This window comes from Melanotaenia boesemani, chromosome 4, assembly GCF_017639745.1.
Source record: "Melanotaenia boesemani isolate fMelBoe1 chromosome 4, fMelBoe1.pri, whole genome shotgun sequence".
In the NCBI taxonomy this organism is placed as follows: domain Eukaryota; kingdom Metazoa; phylum Chordata; class Actinopteri; order Atheriniformes; family Melanotaeniidae; genus Melanotaenia; species Melanotaenia boesemani.
The window spans coordinates 7,651,911-7,675,469 of record NC_055685.1 but is presented as its reverse complement, the minus strand read 5'-3'; the positions used below and the strand labels follow the sequence as shown (position 1 = coordinate 7,675,469).

General features: G+C 38.7%; 2 protein-coding genes across 2 annotated transcripts; both read right to left on the bottom strand.

Moving 5' to 3' along the window:
- Positions 1-7,633: 7,633 nt before the first annotated feature.
- On the bottom strand, positions 7,634-15,118 carry LOC121638974 (lysozyme g-like). Its single transcript, XM_041984100.1, has 6 exons — positions 14,918-15,118; positions 11,407-11,536; positions 10,899-10,976; positions 10,506-10,720; positions 8,029-8,179; positions 7,634-7,952 (listed from the first exon to the last, which is right to left on the bottom strand). Exons 2-6 carry the CDS (start codon positions 11,465-11,467, stop codon positions 7,822-7,824), a joined length of 636 nt encoding a protein of 211 aa, XP_041840034.1. The 5' UTR covers positions 11,468-11,536; positions 14,918-15,118; the 3' UTR covers positions 7,634-7,821.
- Positions 15,119-18,831: 3,713 nt separating this feature from the next.
- LOC121638860 (lysozyme g-like) lies at positions 18,832-22,820 on the bottom strand. Its single transcript, XM_041983895.1, has 5 exons — positions 22,693-22,820; positions 21,750-21,845; positions 21,193-21,389; positions 19,457-19,607; positions 18,832-19,377 (listed from the first exon to the last, which is right to left on the bottom strand). The coding sequence occupies exons 1-5, from the start codon at positions 22,718-22,720 to the stop codon at positions 19,238-19,240; spliced, it is 612 nt and encodes a 203-aa protein (XP_041839829.1). The 5' UTR covers positions 22,721-22,820; the 3' UTR covers positions 18,832-19,237.
- Positions 22,821-23,559: the final 739 nt, after the last annotated feature.

The window sequence follows — 23,559 nt, the reverse complement described above, 5'->3', positions numbered from 1 at the left end:
TGAAGGCACCGCCCGCTCCGTCCTTCTCTCATACTCCGAGCTTCTTCAGCAGTTACTCTGGCAACGGCGTCTTGCGCAGACGTTTGTTTCCCCAAATCTCTAAAAGCTAAATGTGATTCAATATAAGCTCATGCTGATGTGATGCTTTTCCTAAATTTGTTTTCAAAATGTAATGTCGCGCAATCGCTACAGAATCTCCTCTCAAAAACCCGCGATCTCCTCTGTGTTTGGAATCTGAGAGATTGACAAGCCCGGTCCCTTCAAAGATCCCGCTTGCTGCTCGATACGCGCTGATGACGTAACGAGGCCTCGTTTGGTCTATCACGTGACTTTTGGCATCCTGAATCAATGCTCAGGTCGAATCCCAAATGGAACACTTGAGCACTCCTGCACTCACGGGCGCGCTCCCGCGAGGGGCTCGAGGGTTCAGTGGTATTCCAATTGGAATTGTGTGAGTGATCAAGGGATGATGGCGGACATTTTTGAGCCCTTTCTGCCCCCTTTCCATAAGTCAGCATCGATGCCAACTTTCGCTAAGGAATTACCCATAAATCACTGCGATGTCACGTGAAACACGGAGTTTACCGAGAGAAGCCGACGTGTGAAACATGTTCTTCAGTATTGTGGCGCTGGGTCGTTATATTTTTCGCCGTTTAATTTCCCCACGGCGGCGTTTACAGGAGCTTCCTGACCTCTAGTATATATACTATATATATATTGTGTGTATATATATATATATATATATATATGTGTGTATATATATATATATATATATATATATATATATATATATATATATGTGTGTGTGTGTATGGCGTCTCTCTCCTTGCAGTGCAGGTCTCAAAGTGCTGTCCCAATCCTATTTAAAGCATTTCGAGCCCTTGTGGCCTGTCACCCTCGACTCCTCACGCAGGTGATGTCATTTAGTCATCAGGGGCTCAGGGCGAGTGTTCAAGTTTTCGGTTTGGGATTGGGGGTCAGAGACAATGCTCGCAACACTTCCGTGTCACATGCTCGACACGTGATCGAGCAGACGGCTCGAGCATAACATCCCTAGCCTTAGCGTGCTGGTTAGGGTCGGGCTTCCACACAGCGTGAGTGGCTGCTGGGGTGTGGAGAGCCGACTGCTCCGCTGAATGCGGTGCGCGCGGCTGGATTTCTGCTCCGGTAGGTTTTTTTTATCTTTCTGCTTGTCTGCTCGTTCGGCCTCCAGCTGACTCTCGTACACGTTTTAGATCATTGGATAACCGAACCGTGGGATCGGAGGCATTGGCGCTTCTCCTGGTTCCTGGGTATGCCAACCGAGCGGTACGTATCAGCTGTTGTAAACTCAATGGGTGGTTCGGAGCTTCCAGGTAACTTCTGTTGCTCCCTTTAGAGGCGGCAGGCTTGGGCTGTGCGCCGCCGTCACTCTCTGAGGGAGCTCTGCTGCCGGGTTTTCCTCCGTCCGTCTGTCTGTCTGCACGGATCATCTCCGGTGTGGAGCGAGCGGACGGTGTTGCGACCCGGCGTGACGCTGTCTGGTTGCGGGGCCTGGACGCATTGGTGGACCAGGCTCGCGCCATCTTAATAGCCTTGTTTATTTTTTGTATGTTTATGCTATGTTGTTTAATTATGTTGCATGGTTTTTTGGGTTTTAATTCTTGTGCATGCTTTCATTATGTTTTGAGTGTTTTTGTTTTGTTAAAGTGTAGCACTGTGGCTTTTGTGTTCTAATTGTTCCTCCCCCTGTTTTTTTTCTTGTCAGGTGCTGCGGCCGGGGCAGCCGCCCCATCCCTGGTGGTGGTTCACATCCCTTTTCGTGCAGTGTGAGTGTTTACACGGGTGGTTTAGAACACGGACCCCTCTTTTCTTTTGTTGCGGGTTGGAGCTGCCGCGGGCTGGGTTAGCCCTGACAGTAAATTCCCTTTCTTTTCCACAGTGCTACCGCTTCTTTGGATTGTTTTGAACTTTAGTTATTATTGCATTGTTTAATAAAGCTGTATTGTTTTAGTTGACACGTCTCTGGCCTGTGGTATTCTCAGTACGAACTTAACAGAGAGGGGGAGGCGTGGTCCCTGACTGTGTGACTAGCTGTGGAAACCGCGCCGCCCCATTACAATATGTTAAACTAATGTCTCCCTAATGTCAGTGATGTTATGAGTATAGTAAGTTACATAGTTAAAAGTTATATAGCTATTATTTTTATTATTAGTGCTGGGCATGTTAACACGTTAATCGTGCATTAAGGTTTTTTTTGTTTGTTTTGTTGTTTTTTTTCTGTTTGTTCGTTTTTTGCTGGCCGCTGGCTTTGACGACAAACATGGCATCCCTGTCGCCCTTCCCTGCTGCAGCGGTGCGTCTGATGTAGGCTAATCAGTAATCAGTAGTTCTCCACCTCCTTTTTCAGGTCTCCACCCAACTGGTCATGTGGCCATCAAAACCCTCTGAGGAAGGCGACCAGGAGGCGCTCTGTCTCCAACAAACAACGGGCGTTTGGGGTCTAATACATCAATCAATCAATCTTTATTTATATAGCACTTTTCATACAAGAATGCAGCACAAAGTGCTTTCCATGGTTAAAACAACCCCCCTCCCACACCCCCACAGATAACCCCCTCCCTCCCCGCTTGTGTACATGCAAGCATACACATACACATACACATACACACACGCATACTTGCACATATTAAAAGACTAATGTGAGGTTGAGCACAGATGAGCCTGGTGAGGAAACACTATCACAGGGAGCCGTCTGCACCGGGAGCCGCCCACCGACCACGACCGCCATGACACCGACCTAGGGCACACGACCAATTGAGAGGCAGAGGAGCCACCCAACTAGACCGAAAGAACCCGCAGGACAGAGCCGCAGCAGCCACAGCCGATGAAAAGCCCCCGGTGCAGAGAGCCCCCTCCGAGGAAACACTGGGGAAATAACCTAAAAATAATATAAACAGAATAAAAGCATAAAGTAAATAAAAATGTGTTAACATAGAAAAATAAATAGGCTAGGGGAATAAAATAAATACAAATAAAATTAATAAATATTAAGTAAAAGCTAAATTAAAAAGGTGGGTCTTGAGCCTGCTCTTAAAAACATTAACATTCTCTGCAGCCCTGAGCTCCTCCGGCAGGCTGTTCCAGAGACGAGGGCCATACCACTGGAAAGCTGCCTCTCCATGAGTATGTGTCCTGACTTTAGGTACAGTCAGGAGGCCAGTACCGGAAGACCTCAGGGGCCGCGAGGGTTCATAAGGTAAAAGCAAATCTAAAAGATAAGAAGGCCCAAGACCATTAAGACATTTAAAAACCAATAAGAGAACCTTAAAATTGATCCTGAAACACACGGGGAGCCAATGCAGTGATTCTAAAACCGGTGTAATGTGGGCCCGCCCTCTGGTCTTCGTCAGCACACGAGCAGCTGAGTTCTGTAGGAGTTGTAGAGGTGCAGTACTCTTTTTGGGAAGACCAGAGAGCAGGGCATTACAGTAGTCAATACGACTGGTGATAAAAGCATGCATCAGCATCTCCGTGTTGGCCCGAGAGAGAATGGGACGGACTCTGGCTATGTTTTTTAGGTGATAAAATCCTATTTTAGTAATATGTTTAATATGTGGAATAAAACCAAGCTCAGAGTCAAAGATAACGCTCAGGTTTTTTACTTGTGATGATGGGTTTAATGCGGATGCCTGTAATTTAGCTAAGAGTTTCTCTCTCTGAGCCTCAGGACCAATGATTAAAACTTCAGTTTTGTCCTGGTTAAGCTGTAAAAAGTTTTCTGCCATCCAGGATTTGATGTCTAAAATACAGTTGAAAAGGGCATCCATTGGTCTCGTGTCATCAGGAGACATGGAGATGTACAATTGAGTATCATCAGCATAACTGTGGAAGTTTACTCCATGCCTCCTGATGACACTGCCAAGAGGGAGCATATACAAATTAAAAAGAACAGGGCCTAAAACTGACCCTTGAGGCACACCACATGTCATTTTATGGATCTTAGAGGAGCATGTATCCAAACTTACCATGTAAGTTCTGTCTGTGAGATAGGAAGTGAACCAGTTGTGAACAGCACCAGAGAGGCCCACCAGGTGTTTCAGTCTGTTTAAAAGAATAGTGTGGTCTACTGTGTCAAAGGCTGCGCTAAGATCCAGTAGCACCAAGACTGAGAGGTTCTGTGAGTCACAGTTAATCCTAAAATCATTTAAAACCTTCAGGAGAGCAGTCTCTGTGCTGTGGTTCACCCTAAATCCAGACTGATATATCTCAAGGATATTTCTAATATTTAAAAAATCATTAAGCTGAATAAAAACCAGTTTTTCTAAAATTTTACTTAAAAATGGTAAGTTGGATACAGGTCTATAGTTATTAAAATCATTACAATCCAAATTGCTCTTCTTCAGAAGGGGCCTCACCACCGCCGTTTTAAAGGCCGCAGGGAAAACACCCATCTGAAGAGAGCAATTTATCATGCATAAAAGCTCGTCTTTAAAAAATCCATAAAATGATTTAAAAAGTGAAGTGGGAATTGGGTCTAAAAGACATGTGGTGGGTTTTACTGTGGAGAAAACTTTATCAAGGATCTCAGCATTAACCAGGACAAAACTGTCCAGTGTTTCCTCAGGTAAAACCAAGCACTCAGATGTGTTCATGTTCTGGTTGCATAAAATACCACATCTGATGGCACTGATTTTACCTCTGAAGTGGTCTGCAAACTGCTCACAGAGAGAGTCTGTTGGGGTTCGCTGGGAGCTGTTAAAATCAGGGTTACATAGGTGATCGATGGTGGAAAAGAGAACCTTGGGATTATTTTTATTGTTACTGATTATTTTTGCGAAGTACATGTTTCTTGAGTTCCTTAGTGCGTTATTGTAAATTTTAAGTTGCTCACAAAATATCTGATGATTTATTGTCATTTTATTTTTCCTCCATCTCCTTTCTGCGCCCTGCAATTTCTTTTGAGTTTTTTAACCTCCTCATTCCTCCAGGGAGATATAAGTTTTGGGTAAATCTTTTTTGTAGTGAGTGGAGCGACAGAGTCGAGGCTTGTCTTCAGTTTACTGTTAAAATGTTCAACAATAAAATCACAGGGTGCAGGTAAAATCACAGGAGGACATTTATCTAAAACCTTGATAAAATTTGCAGCCACTTCAGAGGTTAGATAGCGCTTCCTCACAGTTCGCACTGAGGTCTCCCGCTGAATAATAACATCTTCCTGTGTGCTTTTGTTATAGATTTAGACTATCAGCACAAGCTTGTTCAGTTTCCACTGATAAAGTGAGAGAGACTTTATAGTAACAGGACTCTTTCACACCAAAGGTTTTAGTGAGTTAATGGTACACCTGCTTCCCTTCTATTCACTCTTCCCTGGAGCTGCCCTCCTTTCTTTGGTCTTTATTTTCATACTTTTCAACAGACATGATTTGTTCATTTAGGCAACTGATTAATTTATTAATTTATGATGATTTTTAATGAGGTGAACAAAAAATATTTTGAATGCAAACGAAGCAGCAAAAGCGCAACAGTTTCCATTTCAAAAAGATCATGTCAAACGTGGCTCTTTTGGTGTTAAAACGTTAAAAGAATCAGACCTACTTACATACACAGTGAGGATTTAAGTCTATAAAACTACATTTAATTTAATGATTTCATATTGCTGAGGAACAGTCTATGCAGTTGGGTTGTAAGAGATGGACTTTTTTTAAGGAAAGTTTAGGTTTTTTTTCAAAACCACTGTAACCATGTGATGGCAAAACATTGTTATTTATGTTAATATTTTCTTAGGAAAAAAAGATAAATCTTAAATTATTGTCTTTGGAAACAAAGTTCAGCATCCAAAGTTTAATACCAAGCTTTCAGCTAGCAATGTATAAACCAAATTTATTTGTAAAGCCTTTCTTGGTGTCTGCCTTTTACTACCTAAAGAATATAGAATGAATAAATCCTGCTTTGGTATATTTAACACTGTAGAAGTCTATCCATCCATTTTATAAATGCATTCTTTTAAACATATCATTGGGATTTGTTGTTATTCAAGGATCACCACCAAGGCCATCCTGGTGAATCTGGGCTCTGCTGGTGGCAATTAACGTTGGTTTATTACAATTTTTTTCTCGTGTTTCTTTCAAGTGCAACCTCTCCAAAGCTGGAGAGGTAGTGTGCCAGAAGAGGATGAGACTGAAGCCTGACATTATTGAGAAAATACGTTTTTAAATAAAAACCTATGACACATCACAATGTTGCCAAAGTTTTTTCCTCATAATAGATTTCAAGATTCAAAGTGTTTATTGTCATTTGCACAGTAAGGAAACAAGTTTCCCTGAACAATGAAAATCTTACTTTGCCGTCCACCCTGAATGCCATAAATTATAAAATAAAAAATAAACAATACAAAAACTAGATAGAAGATAAAGATAACAAAAAACTCTTATATAATCTATGTACATAAATGTGCAGTGTGCTATAAACTGTTGTACCACATTCAACAAAGATCAGCTATGCAAAAGAAAACTCATGAGGTAGATGATAACACGCATTTACAATATATATTATAAATAATAAGACACATAAAACAGTAAACAATTTTACTACAACTGTATAAAATCACTAACACAATCACTATCCCCGTTGCACAAACACCCCTTCCCTCATGCCTTCCCACTGTGAGTAGACTACTATCATTACAGACTGGTATACTTAAGTTACACCACAATTCTGTTACCTAAACAAATGTTACCTAATACCCCTCCTTGTTATTTATATGAACAACAGAAAATAAATATTCACTCAGACAGTAGAGTAAGTATTTATTGAACACATATTCCAAGTTCTTCTGATGCATCGGACGCCCACAGCCAGCAGATGGAGCTCTTTGATTTGGTCAAATGATTCAGAACAGCGAGCCATTTTCATGCATTTGGGTCAAAGTTGGCTCGATGATTCATGAGGCCTCGGTTTCACCATCCCTAACCGCACCTGAGCACCCCGCACCACAAACATCTCCCCCACACATGCAACCACCGTGCTACTTCCAAATTCATGTGGCCAACCTCCGGGAAGGCAGGAGGAGAAGAGTGCGAGTGTAATGCGCTACACCTGGGCTTAAAATCTCAGCACCACTACTTCGTTAGTGTGCCGTGAACTCAATAGCGCCCCACAGTGGCCTGGAGGTAAACACCTCCTGCCACACAGGGACAAACATAAAATCTCTGAGTGTAGACTTTGACGTCGACAGCGGATTTCCTACAGTCCTGTGGTACAATAACTACTAATAAAACATTTTACTTTTTAAGACACAGAAGCATGTGCAACCTTTTTTTTCTTAAGTCCTGACACAGAGCTCTGAGTTCTCTGCATCACACCTTAATGAGAAAGGAAGCATCAGTCTGAAGTTTGAAGACAACTGACACCAGGAAGTTAGCAGTAGATCTTTCGGGTTCTGGGAGACGTTGTGGATGAATTTCTGTCCAAGCTTGAAAATTAAATAACAAATGAACAATAAACAAAACTAAAACCTTGAGGGTTTTGAGGTTTGGTCACCACCTCTCTTTACCGTAACCGGATTTAATGAGTGAGTTGGAACAAATAACACAGCGCAGAAAATATTTATTACAGTTAAAGTTCACTCTGAGCTCAATAAACAAGCAACTTGTGAGTTTGCATTGCAGTACTTTTATTGACACAAGATGCTTCCTTCATATTTTGGAGACTTTATCAATACAAACAGTTTAAAGTTTGCTCTGCATCATGCTTATGTAGCCACACGTGTTCATTTTATCACACAAGATAAGCAAGTGTTTCTTTTGTGATTTTTCTTAAGTTTTCATAAAAGCCCAGCTGTTAAAAATATTTTTTGTACCACTGAGCCCTGGCAACAACATCATTTGAGTAGTCTCCACCTGTAGTGTGTTGATCCACATTGTTGTAAGAATGCACATTTCCATCCCCCATGTTGTAGGCAGCTAACCCTCCTGCAGGGACAAAAAACAAATGAGAAGTCAAGCAAAGTGTTGCAGACAAGCATATTTAGTGACTAGTAAAACAAACCTTTCAGCTTCTGCTCCGTGCTCCAGTTGGAAAACTTCCAACTGATCTTCTCAATAAATTCAATTAGAATCTCAGTGCCTTGGTTGAGATGCTCCTCACTGTCCCATTCTCCTTCTGGAGAATGATTACCTCCTTCTGGGTTGGTGTCAACCTAGAGAAAAGTGAAGGAAATGGGATAAACTAGTGTGTAGAACGTGTATAAGCTCTACTGGAAATGAACAGGTGCTCATCTGTCAATAAATAGTAAAAAAAAAAAAAGCAATACAATAAGATTAACAATAGAACAGTGAAAGCTCATATTGATGCTAAAAATTTAATTCGGCTTTTAAAAAATTAAACATGAACTTAAAACAAAAACATTGATTCAGGAGTACTGAACATTTTGGTTGAGGGGCGGGGCTTAGGGGAACCTGTCTCCTCTCCAGGGGCCTCATTTATCAAACTGTGCATAGCAATGCAAACTACAGGTGGCGTTTGCGGCGCACGTCAACTTTAAGACTAATCCACCTGTTTCCGTTTATAAATCAGAATCAACTCTAAAGTGTGCGCACACAAGCAGGCGCATGTGAGGGAACGCCTTCCCGCGCCCACATGGTGGCTATAAATGGTCAGGTGGACGTCTGTAATACATATTCATCACATCATTTCCATGATGGCTCGGCAGCGGAAAAGTAGGAAAAACGTGGATTTTTTTCGGGGTGTGAGGGACAGATCCTGATAGACCACGCTGACAAATGTAAAAATGTTTAGTTGGTGGGCACGGCGTGGCCATTACTGGTGTCAGAAAGACAGAGTAGTGGCAGCAGGTGGCAGATGCTGCCATTGTAGTGTCAGAAGACAGGACATGCCAGAGACATCGGTCCATAGGGCTGGATATCTCAGTCGATAGATCATCTGTCTCCCATTCGGGAGACCGAAGTACGAATCTTACATGGGTGATTCGCTTTGGAGAAAAGCATCTGCTAAATGACAGTAATCGCGCCTGTAATTTAGTCATTTGTTTTAATTTATAAAATAAATATGTACAGATACATCCAGATACCAAGATTGGTAGCAGTTTATTTAGTGTTAAATAATCTTTCTTTCTAGTTGCTGGGTGCTCCAGCTGGGTGGGTGGTGCTGAGGGACACAATCACCGCTATTGGTCTGTGTCAGACACGTGACCTAACTAGCCAACTCTGCCAGTGTGTCTCTACAGGTCCTGCACTCTCAGCACCTGACTGACTCTCCACTGAAGCCCTGAGTCATCATGGAGGTCTACAGCATGCTTGTTGACAACTCTGCACATAGTTTTTTTTTTTGTTTGTTTGTTTTTTTACCACAATTGCACATTATATTGTTTCAGTGTTGAAATTTCCATGCAAAGATGTAAAATTCTCTCTCTACATTACTTGAAGATATTGTGCCACAACTTCAGTGTTTTATATCATTTGTGCATATCCTATTTTTTATTTTATTGAATTTTTATCTGATTAACATTGCGCTGCTACTGTTTATTCTGACTGAGAATTTCAATAAAAACTTATATGAAAAAGTTAAACTGTCAAACTTCTCATTTGGTTAACAATCATGTTTTCTATTCAGTGTTTATCTCCACAAGATTTCTAATGTAAATAAAATTTAATGTAATTTTCATTATCAAAACTGACACTGGTTATTTATGTGCTAATAGGCAACGAAAATTCAAAATATTTCAAAAATGCCTTTGACATATTTTATTATTCATGTTTAAGTCATATACAAAAACAAAAAAATTGCACATTTTGGCTGCAAAAATATATATTAAAAAAAAAAAAAAAAACTTCAAACTGTCTGACTGTACACATACAATATCATCATCATTTGTCTTATTCTCTCATCAGCTGATCACCATCCGCTCCAGCATCAAGCTACTTTTCACACTGACTGCTACATGCTGGCAGCAGACGGTCCACATTATTTAGCTGGATCGATTTTATAGCATGTAAGTTTTGTTTCACAATGACAGAACATAATTTAGTTGTTTAGGTTCTTATTAATATCATCTCCCTTTTTCCTGATCATCGAGTGCACTCTTAGGAGATTTAATATTGCATGTGGGTCTTTATTCATTTCTGCTTTAATACATAACATGTGGTGTGAAAAGTATTAGTGGATTGTGCAGAATGTGTCACATGTCACATCATTTCCTTGATTTTATTCTGTGTCGTTTGTGTTGCCGTTTTGCTAGATTCTGTGCGTACACAAGGGTCAGAGTTTGCATGGAGGTAGGGACATTTTCCCGCCAAGTTTGGTTTTCTTAAATCCCAAAAGTTGACTATATATGACGTACGCTGGTTTTTGTTCCTAAGCAAGCTTGATAAATGAGGCCCCAGGTCTGACGTCATGAGCTACAACAACATCCACTGAGACTATGAGTCACAAAACTGTCCATTTAAATAGGATACAGGTTAGCAAGCTAGCACATTTTAGCTAGACACATAACCTATTCCACTAACCTGCATCAGTCCAAAGGCATTATATGCATTCCTCTTTGGGTTCCAGTCTCCCCAGCCATCGTCGAGAGTATTTCCAGCCCTGGACTCTCTGGAGATGATGGCAGCAATAATAGCTGGATCAATTCCAAATATTTCTGCCACACTTTGGATTTTTTTTTTGTATTTATTCATTCTTTCTGCATCCATCTCGGCCATTTTGTGTGAAGCAGGTACACCTTTAGAAAGAGTTAAAAGGTTAAAGACTGCAACCTTGGTGTTGACAACATTCTCTGTATCAGTCATATCTATAAATAATCTACACCATACTGTAGATATAAATGGTTAAGGAAGGCTGCATGGTTATTTCTGCCACGTATCGTTTGTGCAACACTGTTTCTCTGCTGCAGCATTTACCTGAATAACCCAGGTTGTCCTGCTGAGCTGTTTGCCATGAAGCTCCCGTAGTTTCAACGTCCATGATGTTACCATAGTCTGTAAAAGTAGATAATTAAGTCATGAGGTTAGTATTGCTCAGGGCTACTCAGCTCGGTTCTATGAGTGCATGCTGGTTTTCAATGCTTCATTGCTCCAACACACCTGTCTCAAATAATCCAACAACAGCCAATCAAGTTCTGCACAATTATTCATGAATTTGAGCCAGCTGTGTTGGAGGACTGCAGAACTGTGGCCCTTGTAGGACAGATTTGAGTAGCCCTGACATAGATTTATCACAGCTTAAACATAAACAGAAAGTATAATCTTAACTTTTGTAGTCCATCAGGACTACAAAAACAAATGCTGAGTAAACCCCACAGACTTGGCTTGTGTTAGAAAGTTAGACTAATTTTAGAAGACAAGGAAGTTTGAAAATATCAAAATAATCCACAATAAGGTCCTGAAAAATCACATCACAGCTGCATACCAGAATCCTCATCTGAGCTGGAAGAGCTGGAAGATCTTGTTGAGCTAAGTGAGCTTCCCATCTTCCCTGAAAGTGTCACGATCCTCTGTATACGTTGCACGACAGGTGTGTTTAACTTCGAGTCTGCACGCTGCATGGGCATAGTGACAAAAAAGATGATGGTGTGAAAAAAAGAAAGGTATTGTCTCATCCCAGAGAGCTAAGAAGCAGGTTATTAATCAAATGATCCCCCTGTTTTGGTATACACACATGGACAAAACTGTTGGTACCCTTCAGTTAATGAAAGAAAAACCCATAATGGTCCCAGAAATAACTTGAATCTGACAAAGTAATAATAAATAAAAATTCCATGAAATCTAACAAATGAAAGTCAGACATTGCTTTTCAACCATGCTTCAATAGAATTATTTAAAAAAATAAACTCATGAAACAGGCCTGGACAAAAATGATGGTACCCCTAGAAAGACTGAAAATAATGTGACCAAAGGGACATGTTAATCCAAGGTGTGTCCACTAATTAGCATCGCAGGTGTTTACAATCTTGTAATCAGTCAGTGGGCCTATATAAAGGCTACAGGTAGTCACTGTGCTGGTTGGTGACATGGTGTGTACCACACTCAACATGGACCAGAGGAAACAAAGGAAAGAGTTGTCTCAGGAGATTAGAAAGAAAATTATAGACAAGCATGTTAAAGGTAAAGGCCATAAGACCATCTCCAAGCAGCTTGATGTTCCTGTGACTACAGTTGCACATATTATTCAGAAATTTAAGATCCATGGGATTGTAGCCAACCTCCCTGGACGTGTCCGTAGGAGGAAAATTGATGACAAATCAAAGAGACGGATAATACGAATGGTAACAAAAGAGCCCAGAAAAACTTCTCAAGAGATTAAAGGTGAACTTCAAGCTCAAAGAACATCAGTGTCAGATCGCAGGAGAGGAAAACATTGGACTATTCTAAAGTGGCTTCTATGAGCGCTGACCTAAATCCTATTGAGCATCTTTGAAGGAGCTGAAACATGCCGTCTGGAAAAGGCCCTCTTCAAACCTGAGACAACTGGAGCAGTTTGCTTATGAGGCGTGGGCCAAATACCTGCTGAGAGGTGCAGAAGTCTCATTGACAGTTACAGGAATTGTTTGATTGCAGGGATTGTGCATCAAAATATTAAGTTAAGGGTACCATCATTTTTGTCCAGGCCTGTTTCACGAGTTTATTTTTTTTAATAATTCTGTGAAAGCATGGTTGAAAAGCAACATCTGACTTTTATTGGTTAAATTTCATAGAATTTTTATTTATTATTACTTTTGTCAGATTCAAGTTATTTCTGTGACCATTGTGAGTTCTTCTTTCATTAACCAAAAGGTAACAACAATTTTGTCCACTTGTGTATAAAAATTCAAGGAATCTTTATTATCCCATGAGGGTAATTAGTTAGTACAACAAGCAGTTGTAGTTAGTTAGAAAAACCAAGCAGTAAAAACAGTCTGCGCAATATCACACAAACAACAATAAATATCTAAAAGGACTATATATAGGACTATATATAATATATAGATGGGGGAAAAAAATTAAATTAAACTTTTTATATTTCACTTACAACCTTATAACTATCAACCCTGGCTGGGTCGCCTGGGGGAGGGGGTCTGTGAGCCCAGGTTATATCACTGATGATGTGTCCAGTTGCAGCATAAGATGTATTTAATAACTACCACAGTGAACCGTTGGTAATAACAATATATATTAACTTAAAGTTCATTTTTATTTGCTACTGTATCAGTAGCAGGGCTACGGAAGCGTGGAGCTGTCACCCAAATAAAAAAAAATCGGACCTTATCACGTTATAACGTGATAAGTTTATTGTAAAAACGTAAAACCTATCACGTTATAACGTGATATTTTATTGTAAAAACGTGAAACGTATCGCGTTATAACGTGATAAGTTTATTATAAGAACATAGCCTGTACTGTATGCAGATGTTGTTACGGCCTATATTGGAGCAAAATACATTTTATGGAAAATATACTCATCAAGCAGAAACTTTTCAGTTCTTTTTGACAATGATTAATTGTTCTACTCTGGTTTATTGTTGTACAGAAATGTGGGACAGTTATGAGAAACACGTAGGTCACCTGCCTGCGCACAGTGAGACGGTGCGTGCGTGTGTCTGAATTGCCACAGAGCAGGCATCCCCAACCTGGGACCTCTTGAGCCAGTGTCCTGCAGGTTTTCAGTATGTCCATACTGCAGCACACCAGACTCAAATAATGGGTCGTTAAGAGGCTGGTGCAGACCTGGTTTATTATTTCCAGAGAAATTCCTAATTTATTACATGGGATTAAGTTTTACTTCATCGGAGAGATTTGATGAAGCTTGGAGGACACTTGTTGACGTTGCACCCTTTAAGTAGACAGGACTACGTCTTTGTGTCGGCAGCTTATTTCTCCCAGTCCCAGCGGTGCATATAGCCTTTATAATTTTCATTTTTATTGTCAGGAGACAACATGTTATTAAATGAAAGCAGCGCACACACTCTATTGCCACTCAGACACATGCACGCACCGTCTCAGTGCGTGCAGGCAGGTGACGCACCGTGTTGCTTATAACGGTCTTGTGTACAATAAGAAAACCAAGTCTGCACCAGCCTCTTAACGACCCATTATTTGAGTCTGGTGTGCTGCAGTATGGACATACTGAAAACCTGCAGGACACTGGCTCAAGAGGTCCCAAGTTGGCTGTGATGTCTCACTGTGCGCAGGCAGTTGACCTACGTGTTTCTCAAACTGTCCCACATTTCTGTACAACAATAAATCAGAGTAGAACAATTAATCATTGTCAAAAAGAACTGAAATGTTTCTGCTTGATGAGTATATTTTCCATAAAATGCATTTTGCTCCAATATAGGTCGTAACAACATCTGCATACAGTACAGGCTATGTTCTTATAATAAACTTATCACGTTATAACGTGATACGTTTTACGTTTTTACAATAAACATATCACGTTATAACGTGATACGTTTCACGTTTTTACAATAAAATATCACGTTATAACGTGATACGTTTTACGTTTTTACAGTAAACTTATCACGTTATAACGTGATACGTTTTACGTTTTTACAGTAAACTTATCACGTTATAACGTGATACGTTTTACGTTTTTACAGTAAACTTATCACGTTATAACGTGATAAGGTCCGATTTTTTTTATTTGGGTGACAGCTCCACGCTTCCGTACAGGGCAGTGTAGTTGCAGTTCGAAAAAAAATTAGGGTGTAAAAAGTCTTCCCCATCTGTTGCACTAGTCTGTAAAGCACTTCAGCAGAGATTTTGAACTTTTAATTTACCAAATACACACTGCTCAGCTAATTATTACTACTACTACTAAAATAATGATGATGATGGTGATGATGGTGATGATGATAATAATAATAATAAAAATAATAATAATAATAAAAACAGCTGAGTTTAATAGAGTCGTTTATAATGCTACGTCAGGAGGAAAGTCTTACCGTTACTTCTGCAGCTGTTACGCGCTGTTTGGAAAAAACCAAAACTGGAAAAATGGATTCACTTTTTACTTTAGAACACTTTCGATTTTCACTTTCGGAATGACCAGCCTGGTGGTGTTGTTTATTCTGTTTCCCTGCTGTTCTTATCTAGTAAGGCCAGTGCCGGTGTTGTATCTAAATCCGCCTCCTCAACAAAAAATGCGGAAATAAAATAAAATGATGCATTCATGAAAACTGGAAAGTCGTAAATTCGGGATTTTAAAAAAATGAAGAAAACGCCACAGAGGTCTTTATTTATTTATTTATTTGTTATGTTTTCTCATTTATTAATGTATTTATTTATTGTTTTATTCTTTGAATTATATATTTTCTATTTTATTTTTTATTTTTTTTTATTTATATAATGTTTATTTCTTAAGGTTTTTTTTTCTTTGTTCTTTTTTTATATCAATATAATGTAACAAACTACAGCAAAAGGGTAACCATGGAAACTTACTGGCAATAGGAATTTGGTAACAAAAGCATCTCACTGGCAAAAATGCTGCCATAAGCCACCGTAGTTTACCCTATAAAAGTGGTTCTTAAACTTTGTCGAATATTATAACTCCTGTGGAAAAGATTTTCAGCCTATATGCTGGGCCTAAAGCAGGGGTGTCAATTTACATTTTAGATCAGGGGCCACATTAAGCACAACTTGATCTCATAGCAGGACCAGGCCCAACATGCCACTCAATTGCCAACCTCATGCCAACACCCTCATGCATACTTCAAGCTAATTTCACTATTTCCATCATCAGGATAGATGCCCCATCTTATTTAGAATCCTTGACCCTAAACATACCCTTAGACACCAATATGAAGCAAATGGTTATAACAGTCTTGAAGTTATTGAAGAAATTCACATTTTCTCTAATGGCAGTGAGCTGTTAGTGTATTTAACATCTACCATGATGTCATCATTACATCATTACTAAGCCAGGCAAATTCATGTGAGGCCACAGTCCCCCAAAGAAGTGCAGTGGCTGAGGACGACCTGTTCATATTTTACCGGTTTCTCTGTTCTGCCATGGGTTGAACTAAGTTGTTCACAAACTGCTTCTGTTGGTTGACTTAGTTTTTGTTGAATGAATAATGAAACAGGGAAATACGTGTTGCTCATCTTAGGTTTTTACACAATTTTAAGTACTTTAAAGATGAAAAAATTGTGTCCTTATATGTAAGACCTTTAGACCAAAAGTTTTTCTTTCTTTTTTACATGAACTTTTATTGCCATTTATTCATCACTCAGTTGAGCTCATCATTCCACCAATAAGGCAAATTTTCTATTATTCATTTTAATATTATGTATCTCAGTGTCCACATCTTTCCACATAAATTTAAACATGTAAATATCAATAAACTGAAACAATTTTGTAAAGAAAAATGTACCAAACGTCTTCCGCCATGAAACAAGGCACCAATCATTCAGCAGGCTGGGTAATCATGTGGTGTGATTGGTTTTCCACAAACAGGCGGCGGCGCAGCTCAGTGGGTAGAGTGGTTGTCTTGTATCCTGAGGATTGCCAGGTCGATCCTCGGCCTGTCAAGCTCAGGTCGAGGTGTCCCTGAGTAAGACACCGAACCCCAAATTGCTCCTGATGGGTCGTGGTTGAGCGCCTTGCATGACCGCTTCCGCCCATAGTGTGTGGATGGGTGAATGTGATGTATAATGTAAAGCGCTTTGAGTATCATTCCAGGTACAGTAAAGTGTTTGCCTAGTTTTAAAATGTTGTGAGGTTCAGATTTTTTTTTTACTCAAGTCAATATGTAACACTGAAAGCAAATGTACTTTCTGATTCACATGAACTTTTAACACCGTTTATTTCTTTACCTTTTCAAGCTTCTCAGGCAAATCTTTTAAAATATTATTTATCATGAAAATAGGATAAATTTAATGCCTTTGTTAACTATTAATTCATATTTTTAATATAGCCTAAATAACAGTGAGTTGATTTGATTCAATTTGAAAAGAAGCAATAAATTCAATACTTATATTTAAATCTCTACTTCAAAACTCTTAAAACTCTAGAAATGTTATGAAATTGATGCTCAAAATATATATATATATATATATATATATATATATATATATATATATAAAATTTAAAAGAAGACCCATTGACTGCAGCAGACACAGTGGCCCCTTCTTAGATAAATCTTTCTTACAACACTTTGACTTTTAATTTATTTAAGTGAGTTGCTATAACTTAAGTGTCTGTATACAGCATTAAAGGCCTTTTAACAGAGAAACCGTAAAAAAAAAAAAAAAAAGAGGAGGACAAAGGAAACTTAGAGGACCAACAGAAATGTGAGGGGAAGGGAGCGGTGCTCACAGTAACTAGAAGGGAGTTACCGTTGGTTTCCTGCCCATTTCCCCTGCTTATCAACATGAACAGAAAAACACTTGACACATAACTCCAGTGGAGGCAAACTATTTTTCATTTAATTTACATTTCTTACTCTATTAATTTTCTTAATTATCATGTGACAGTGTTAACTACAACTATCTCATTCATCCACACTGTTCTGCTTATCAGGGTTTAGGTTGCACAGGAAATGAAGTAACCACAGTATTGCACACATTAATCTCCTAAGCTACATGCTCGATCCCTGGTTGGTGCCTTTCTTATTGCGTCGCAAGATTCCTAACTCTGAAAAACTCTAAGTGACAGTGAAAACATGATCTGGTCAAATGTACTCAATGTGGGTGTTGTTGATTGCATTTTCTTTATCAGCACACACCAGAAGGATAGAAAGAAAATGGCATTCCTCAAATTCTTTGCAGCTGAAACATTAAACAGCATTATCTATTTTTTTTTAACCTGTCCTGTCCAGCATCATAGCAAACAAAATGATAATCTGGTTGCTCTATCGTGCTGAACAAATTTGCTCTGCCAAGGGGAGGCCTATGGGTAAGGCTCCTCTTGATAATCTGCTTCATTTATTTATTTATTTACTTTGAATCACAGAATCTATGTAATCTTGCTGGACCTGACTGAAGGGGACAGAAAAAGAAGGAAGACGGCAAAAAGAAGCAAATGGGAAAGAAGAAAGAAGAAAGAGGACAAAAACACCACAGACAGAAGTTAACGACCCTTCAATCCACACTATCACCAGACAACAAACTGTTACACACCAGAAAGTTTCCTACGGCTTTTACTGAAAACAGAGCTGCTAGTCATTAAGAGTTCTTAAATAATAACCAAATCAAAAAGACATATCACAAAAGTAGCACAACAATAACCCGACACTAACTCACAGAAAAAAAAGAAAAAATATCTCTTAGTGTATAAACCCACTGGACAACTCAGTGACTGTGTCAGCATGTAGAGGATGAGGAATGAGGAGTGATCAGTGATGAGGAGCGGTGCGCGAGATTGTGTAAATGTGTGTGTTGTGTGTGTGTGTGTGTGTGTGTGTGTGTGTGTGTATAAGAGAGAGAGAGAGAGAGAGGGAAAGAAGAGGGGTCTGGGATGTTGAGCCTCTGGTGGCACCCCCCACGACCAGGACACGCAGCGACTGCAGCCAACGAGCCGCCACCAACCCCAGATCTTTCCTTATATAGTCATACTGAGATTCATGTTGTTAAATGTGAGGACAGAAATCTGACTGTGAACAACCGCTGTACAATGATCAACAGTATTTTCATTGTTGTTGCTGTTTTCCTCATTTTGATTTTATTAAGTAACTGATTCCATTATAAAAAATCCTGTTTTATACATTTTGACATATCTTCTGTGTTTCAGTGGATTTATTAATGTTTTGCAGTTAAATAAAACATCCTTAAAAACATCCTTAAAGAGCTATTTTTAAAATGACTATGTATATTGTTATCCATAAAAAAGGTTGAATTAAAAAAAAAATACAATGAAACATTTAAAATGTATCATTTTATTTTTATTTGATATGCCAAGACCGAAACTGAAGCTCAAATAAAACTGAAAAAGCAGGGAATTTTTTTTTTCTGTTTAACAGTTTTCTCACCTTAACCTGTAGTAATAGAGAAGTTTTCTAATTCTAGTCAATACATCTGATTTAGATGCTTTCATTTTAAAATATTGTTTGGTGCTTTAAATTCTTGGGAACTACTAATATATAAATCCTGGGCCGTATCACTCCATCACACTGATTTGGTTATAAAAATAATAGAACATTAATTTGTATTGAAAATACTGTTTACATTATGGCTATGAGACACTTCTGATGGTGCTTGGCATAAAGCTTCCTTAGTTTAGCACAAGCTATCAAACTTTAGGATTTTTAGATTTATGTCAGTTGAGGTTACTTAAAAAACCCCTTTTTTATGTAACAATGAGCCCTGGCAACAACATCATTGGAGTAGTCCTGAGCCGTTGTGTTGGCATCCACGGCTTCATAGGACTCAACTCTTTTATCCCCTTGATTGTAAGCTGCTATCCCTCCTGCAGAGGTAAAAACAAATGAGAATGCAGATCGGTAAAGTGTAAAGAGTTTGATGCATGTCCACATTTACTTATTCACCTTTCAGCTGCATCTCCTTGCTCCACTGGGGGAATTTGTCTTGGATCCGTTTGATGAAATAAACAAGGATCCCAGTGGCTTGCTTGAGATGTGTCTGACTGTTCCAGTCTCCCTCTGGTTTGTGTCCACCTCCATCTTGAGTAATATCAACCTACACAAATATGAATACAATGTGAACATGTAATGAACATTTACATGATTTACATTAAAGGAATTCCAAAACTGATTTCTTGACCATGGTCCTATTTGTAAAACATTCTGTACATGTATATCATCAACTGCTTCATTAATCTCTTGGAGCAACTGCGTTCGGGCATTTAGACATACAAATTAGCACATCAATTAAAGTATATAAACAAAGTCTTCAAAGACTCTGAGTTGTCTAAAAACTATATGTCATAATAGCAGAAAAAAGGACTTCATGGTTTTGTAAATCAAAGCACTAATTTCTCACTAATGCTTTTTATAGCGTTGTCACTTTTTCAGGTCCACCTGTTTAGTTGCTCGTTAACACAAATTTCTAATCAGCCAATAACATGGCAGCAACTCAATCCACTTAGTCATGTAGACATGGTCAAGACCACCATGTCCCCCAGAGGTCAGAGTTAAATAAGCACTGATTCTAACCAAGGTATGCAGAACAGCATTTCTGAACACACAACACATCCAACCTGGAAGAAGATGGGCTACAACAGCAGAAAAACTACACCGGGTGCAGCTCCTGTCAGCTAAGAACAGGAAACTGAGGCTGCAATTCACACACACTCACCAAAAATGGACAATAGAAGATAGAAAAATGTTGCCTGGTCTGATGAGTCTCCATTTTAGCTCCACATTTGGATAGCAGGGTCAGAATTTGGTGAAAACATCATGAAAATATGGATCCATCCATGGTGGGGGATATTTTCTCAGCACACTTTGGGCCCCTTAGTACCAACATGGCCTGGTTTAACCACCACAGCCTGCCTGAGTGTTGTTGCTCACCATATCCATCCCTTTATGACCACAGTGTAGCCTCTTCTGATGCTACTTCCAGCAGGATGATGCACCATGTCACAAAGCTCAGATCATCTTGAACATGACAATGAGTTCACTGGACTCCAACAGCCTCCACAGCCACCAGATCTCAATCCAACAGAGCAGCTTTGGGATGTGGTGAAACAGGAGATTCTCATCATGGATGCAGCCAACAAACCTGCAGCAACTGTGTGATGCTGTCATGTCAATATGGAGCAAAATATCTGAGGAATGTTTCCAACACCTTCCAACACCTTGTTAAATCTATGACACCAAGAATTAAAGCAGTTCTTAAGGAAAAAGGGGTCCAACCCGGTACTAGGACGGTGGATCTGATAAAGTGGCTAATGAGGGCAAATAGCCCTGAAATTAATAAAAATATTCATCAATCTAAAGCCTTTTGATTAATCGCGTTACAGAACTCTCAAAACCCAGTCGACCTGATTAAATCACAGATTGTTCCTAACCTAACAGTGGTCTGAAATATTGAATTTATCAGGAAAAAGAGACGGCAAGTGCACAAACGAGTTAGTGGATTTGGGATTGGTTTCGGGTGCAGCACTTCAAATTCACTGTATAGTTCTTTTTCACACTGTACTGCCAAAAAAAGCCCTTTGCCTTTGAACCATCTCTGGGAATCTTTAACATCCCAAAAGGAAAAATCTCCCTCTAACATCATTTCATCAGATTATTTACACATCCAAACTAATGTCACTAACCTGCATCAGTCCCCAGGCTTTTCCATTGTCCCCCCAACCATCCTTCAGAGTATTTCCAGCCCTGGACTCTCTGGAGATGATGGCAGCTATGAGAGCTGGATGAATTTTATATTCCTTTGCAACTACCAAGATGTCGTCCTTGTACACTTTCATCCTTTCTTCATCCATCTCTGCCATTGTGTGTGAGACCTTTACACCTTTAGAAAGAAAGAAATAATGTAACTTTGCTTTTGGTGAAACAAACTTTCTCTCAATCACACAGATTATGGATAAAAAATTTACACTTTAGAAGAAAAACCTTTATTATCATTGTACAAGAATACAACAAAATTCTGTTTGGCAGCATCTTTGTCTCTATAGCTGCAAAGTCACAATTGTAAAAAGTAAAACTGTATAAGTAATAAATATTAAAGTGCAGTTAAAATGCTACACATTAAAGAAAGGTCTATATTAAAACTAGTGCAAAATTTGTTGCAGCTCACTTTGGCTGGGAGGTAGTAGTGGATGCGTCTGATATAAATGGCCGAAAACATGGTTATATCTACTTCAGTGTTTACCTTCATAGCCCCGCTTGTCCAGCCCGTCCTGCTTGGCTGTATTCACTGAAGCTCCTTCAGTTTTAACGTTTTTGATGTCTCCATATTCTGTAAAAGCTGTTTATCATTGTGGTTTTGCATCAGTATACACTCACAAAGGACAAGGGATTCAGTATATTCATTTTTAAGTATAAGTGGAATATTTTCAACTTGTTATGAAGTTTGTTTACATTAAAAATATCACAATTGGATTATTAACAGTAAATTAAGCTTATTTCTCATCATTTTTTACTTCTCATTTTACTTCTAAACATATAACTGCAAAAACATGTTTTCAGGTTGGTACAAAAAGCTTAAAAGATATACAAATTTAATTTAATTTAATTTTTTTTTCAATTTATTTCTCACATGGCTATGCACAGCCTCCATCTGAAACCAAACAGAACAAAACTACCATGCTGGAAAAAGAGAAGGAAGAAGAAAATCTTATATTACCTGCCCCTTTCTTAAACATAACACACAAATAGATGGTCTGTCAGTCAATTACTTGACAATTAACACTCACTAACAAAAGAATCAGCTTTCACCTGTAATGAATCACAATTTAACTCCATTTTAACATATTGAAATACACATCTGTTTAAAAGTGGTCCATGCAAACTGATATTTAAAATTAAACCTCCTATTTCCCTGATCCTCTGAACTAAAAACAAACTTCTGCTAACTTTAGACTTTACTTTTTGCTTTGTACATAACTAATATTATGTGTAGCTCAGTTAAATCTTTAAGTTTTATAAGTCCTGACTTGGTAAACAGTATGTTGGTGTGCTCTCTTGGCTCTGCTTTGTGAATAATTCTTACTGCTCTTTTCTATAAAATAAACAAAGGCTTTATGTTACTAACACAGAGAACACATCAACATGGGTTAAATTAAAAATCACATAAAAGTATATTTTATATTTACCAGAACTGCTGGAAGCGCCTGCCATCATCTCCTCAGACAGTTTTACTGCCCTTCGGCTTATCCTGCAAGTCGAGTCTGCGTCGCTAAATAAACTGCGCGTGTCCTCAAGTGACCCGGATGTGACGTAGTAGGGGCTGCGCGCAGTCAAAAATAATCCGGACGTTACAAGAAGTTACACTAGGGAGCAGTTTCATGGTTTACTACTTGAAGAAAAACAATTATTCATTTGTAGATTGTTTAGACGTGAAAATAAAATAAAATAAAATAAAATAAAATAAAATGAAGATGGCAGCATCTGTCTGTCATCTGTTAGGAGGTATGGCGGACTCAAACAGGAAACAAGAATAATGTAAAAACACGTTTCATAAGAGGCCCCCCATAAGGTCTTGAGCCCTATTCTCACCACTTATAAATTTTAAATATTAACAATATGAAAGTATCTCAAAAGTATCACATTTAAAGTTATTATTATGAGATTAAAAAGTCGTAATTGTTAGAAAAAAAATCAATGAGTTAAATAGTCATTAAAAAGTGATAAAAGGTCAGAATTCTGAGATTTAAGCCAATAATGTGAGATAAAAAAAAACTAATTTAGTCTCATAACTTTAAATCTAATAATAATGATTTTTAATCTTATATTGATTATGAGATTAATAAACAAACACATAAATAAACTCAGCAAAAAGAAAACACATTTTTAGTTTAAAGTAAATTAACATTTTTGGAAATAGCTTGGGGGATTTGATGTTTGTCATCACAATCTGGTCACATGATTACATATTAAACATGTGTTGTGTACTTTGAAAACAAAGAAAAATCAGACACTTAGTCATTTTTAAGCAAGTAGCATGTTTATTTCAGTCATGT

Bases quoted from the DNA above. Each gene is read 5' to 3' on its own strand.
- LOC121638974 (XM_041984100.1), bottom strand. From the start codon at position 11,467: ATGGGAAGCTCACTTAGCTCAACAAGATCTTCCAGCTCTTCCAGCTCA. The intron at 10,721-10,898 runs GTAAATGCTGCA...CTCTTTCTAAAG, and splicing joins GGACAACCTGGGTTATTCAG to GTGTACCTGCTTCACACAAA. The intron at 8,180-10,505 runs GTTAGTGGAATA...ACTTTTCTCTAG, and splicing joins ATGCCTTTGGACTGATGCAG to GTTGACACCAACCCAGAAGG.
- LOC121638860 (XM_041983895.1), bottom strand. From the start codon at position 22,720: ATGATGGCAGGCGCTTCCAGCAGTTCTG. The intron at 21,390-21,749 runs GTAAACACTGAA...TTCTTTCTAAAG, and splicing joins GGACAAGCGGGGCTATGAAG to GTGTAAAGGTCTCACACACA. The intron at 19,608-21,192 runs GTTAGTGACATT...ATATTTGTGTAG, and splicing joins AAGCCTGGGGACTGATGCAG to GTTGATATTACTCAAGATGG.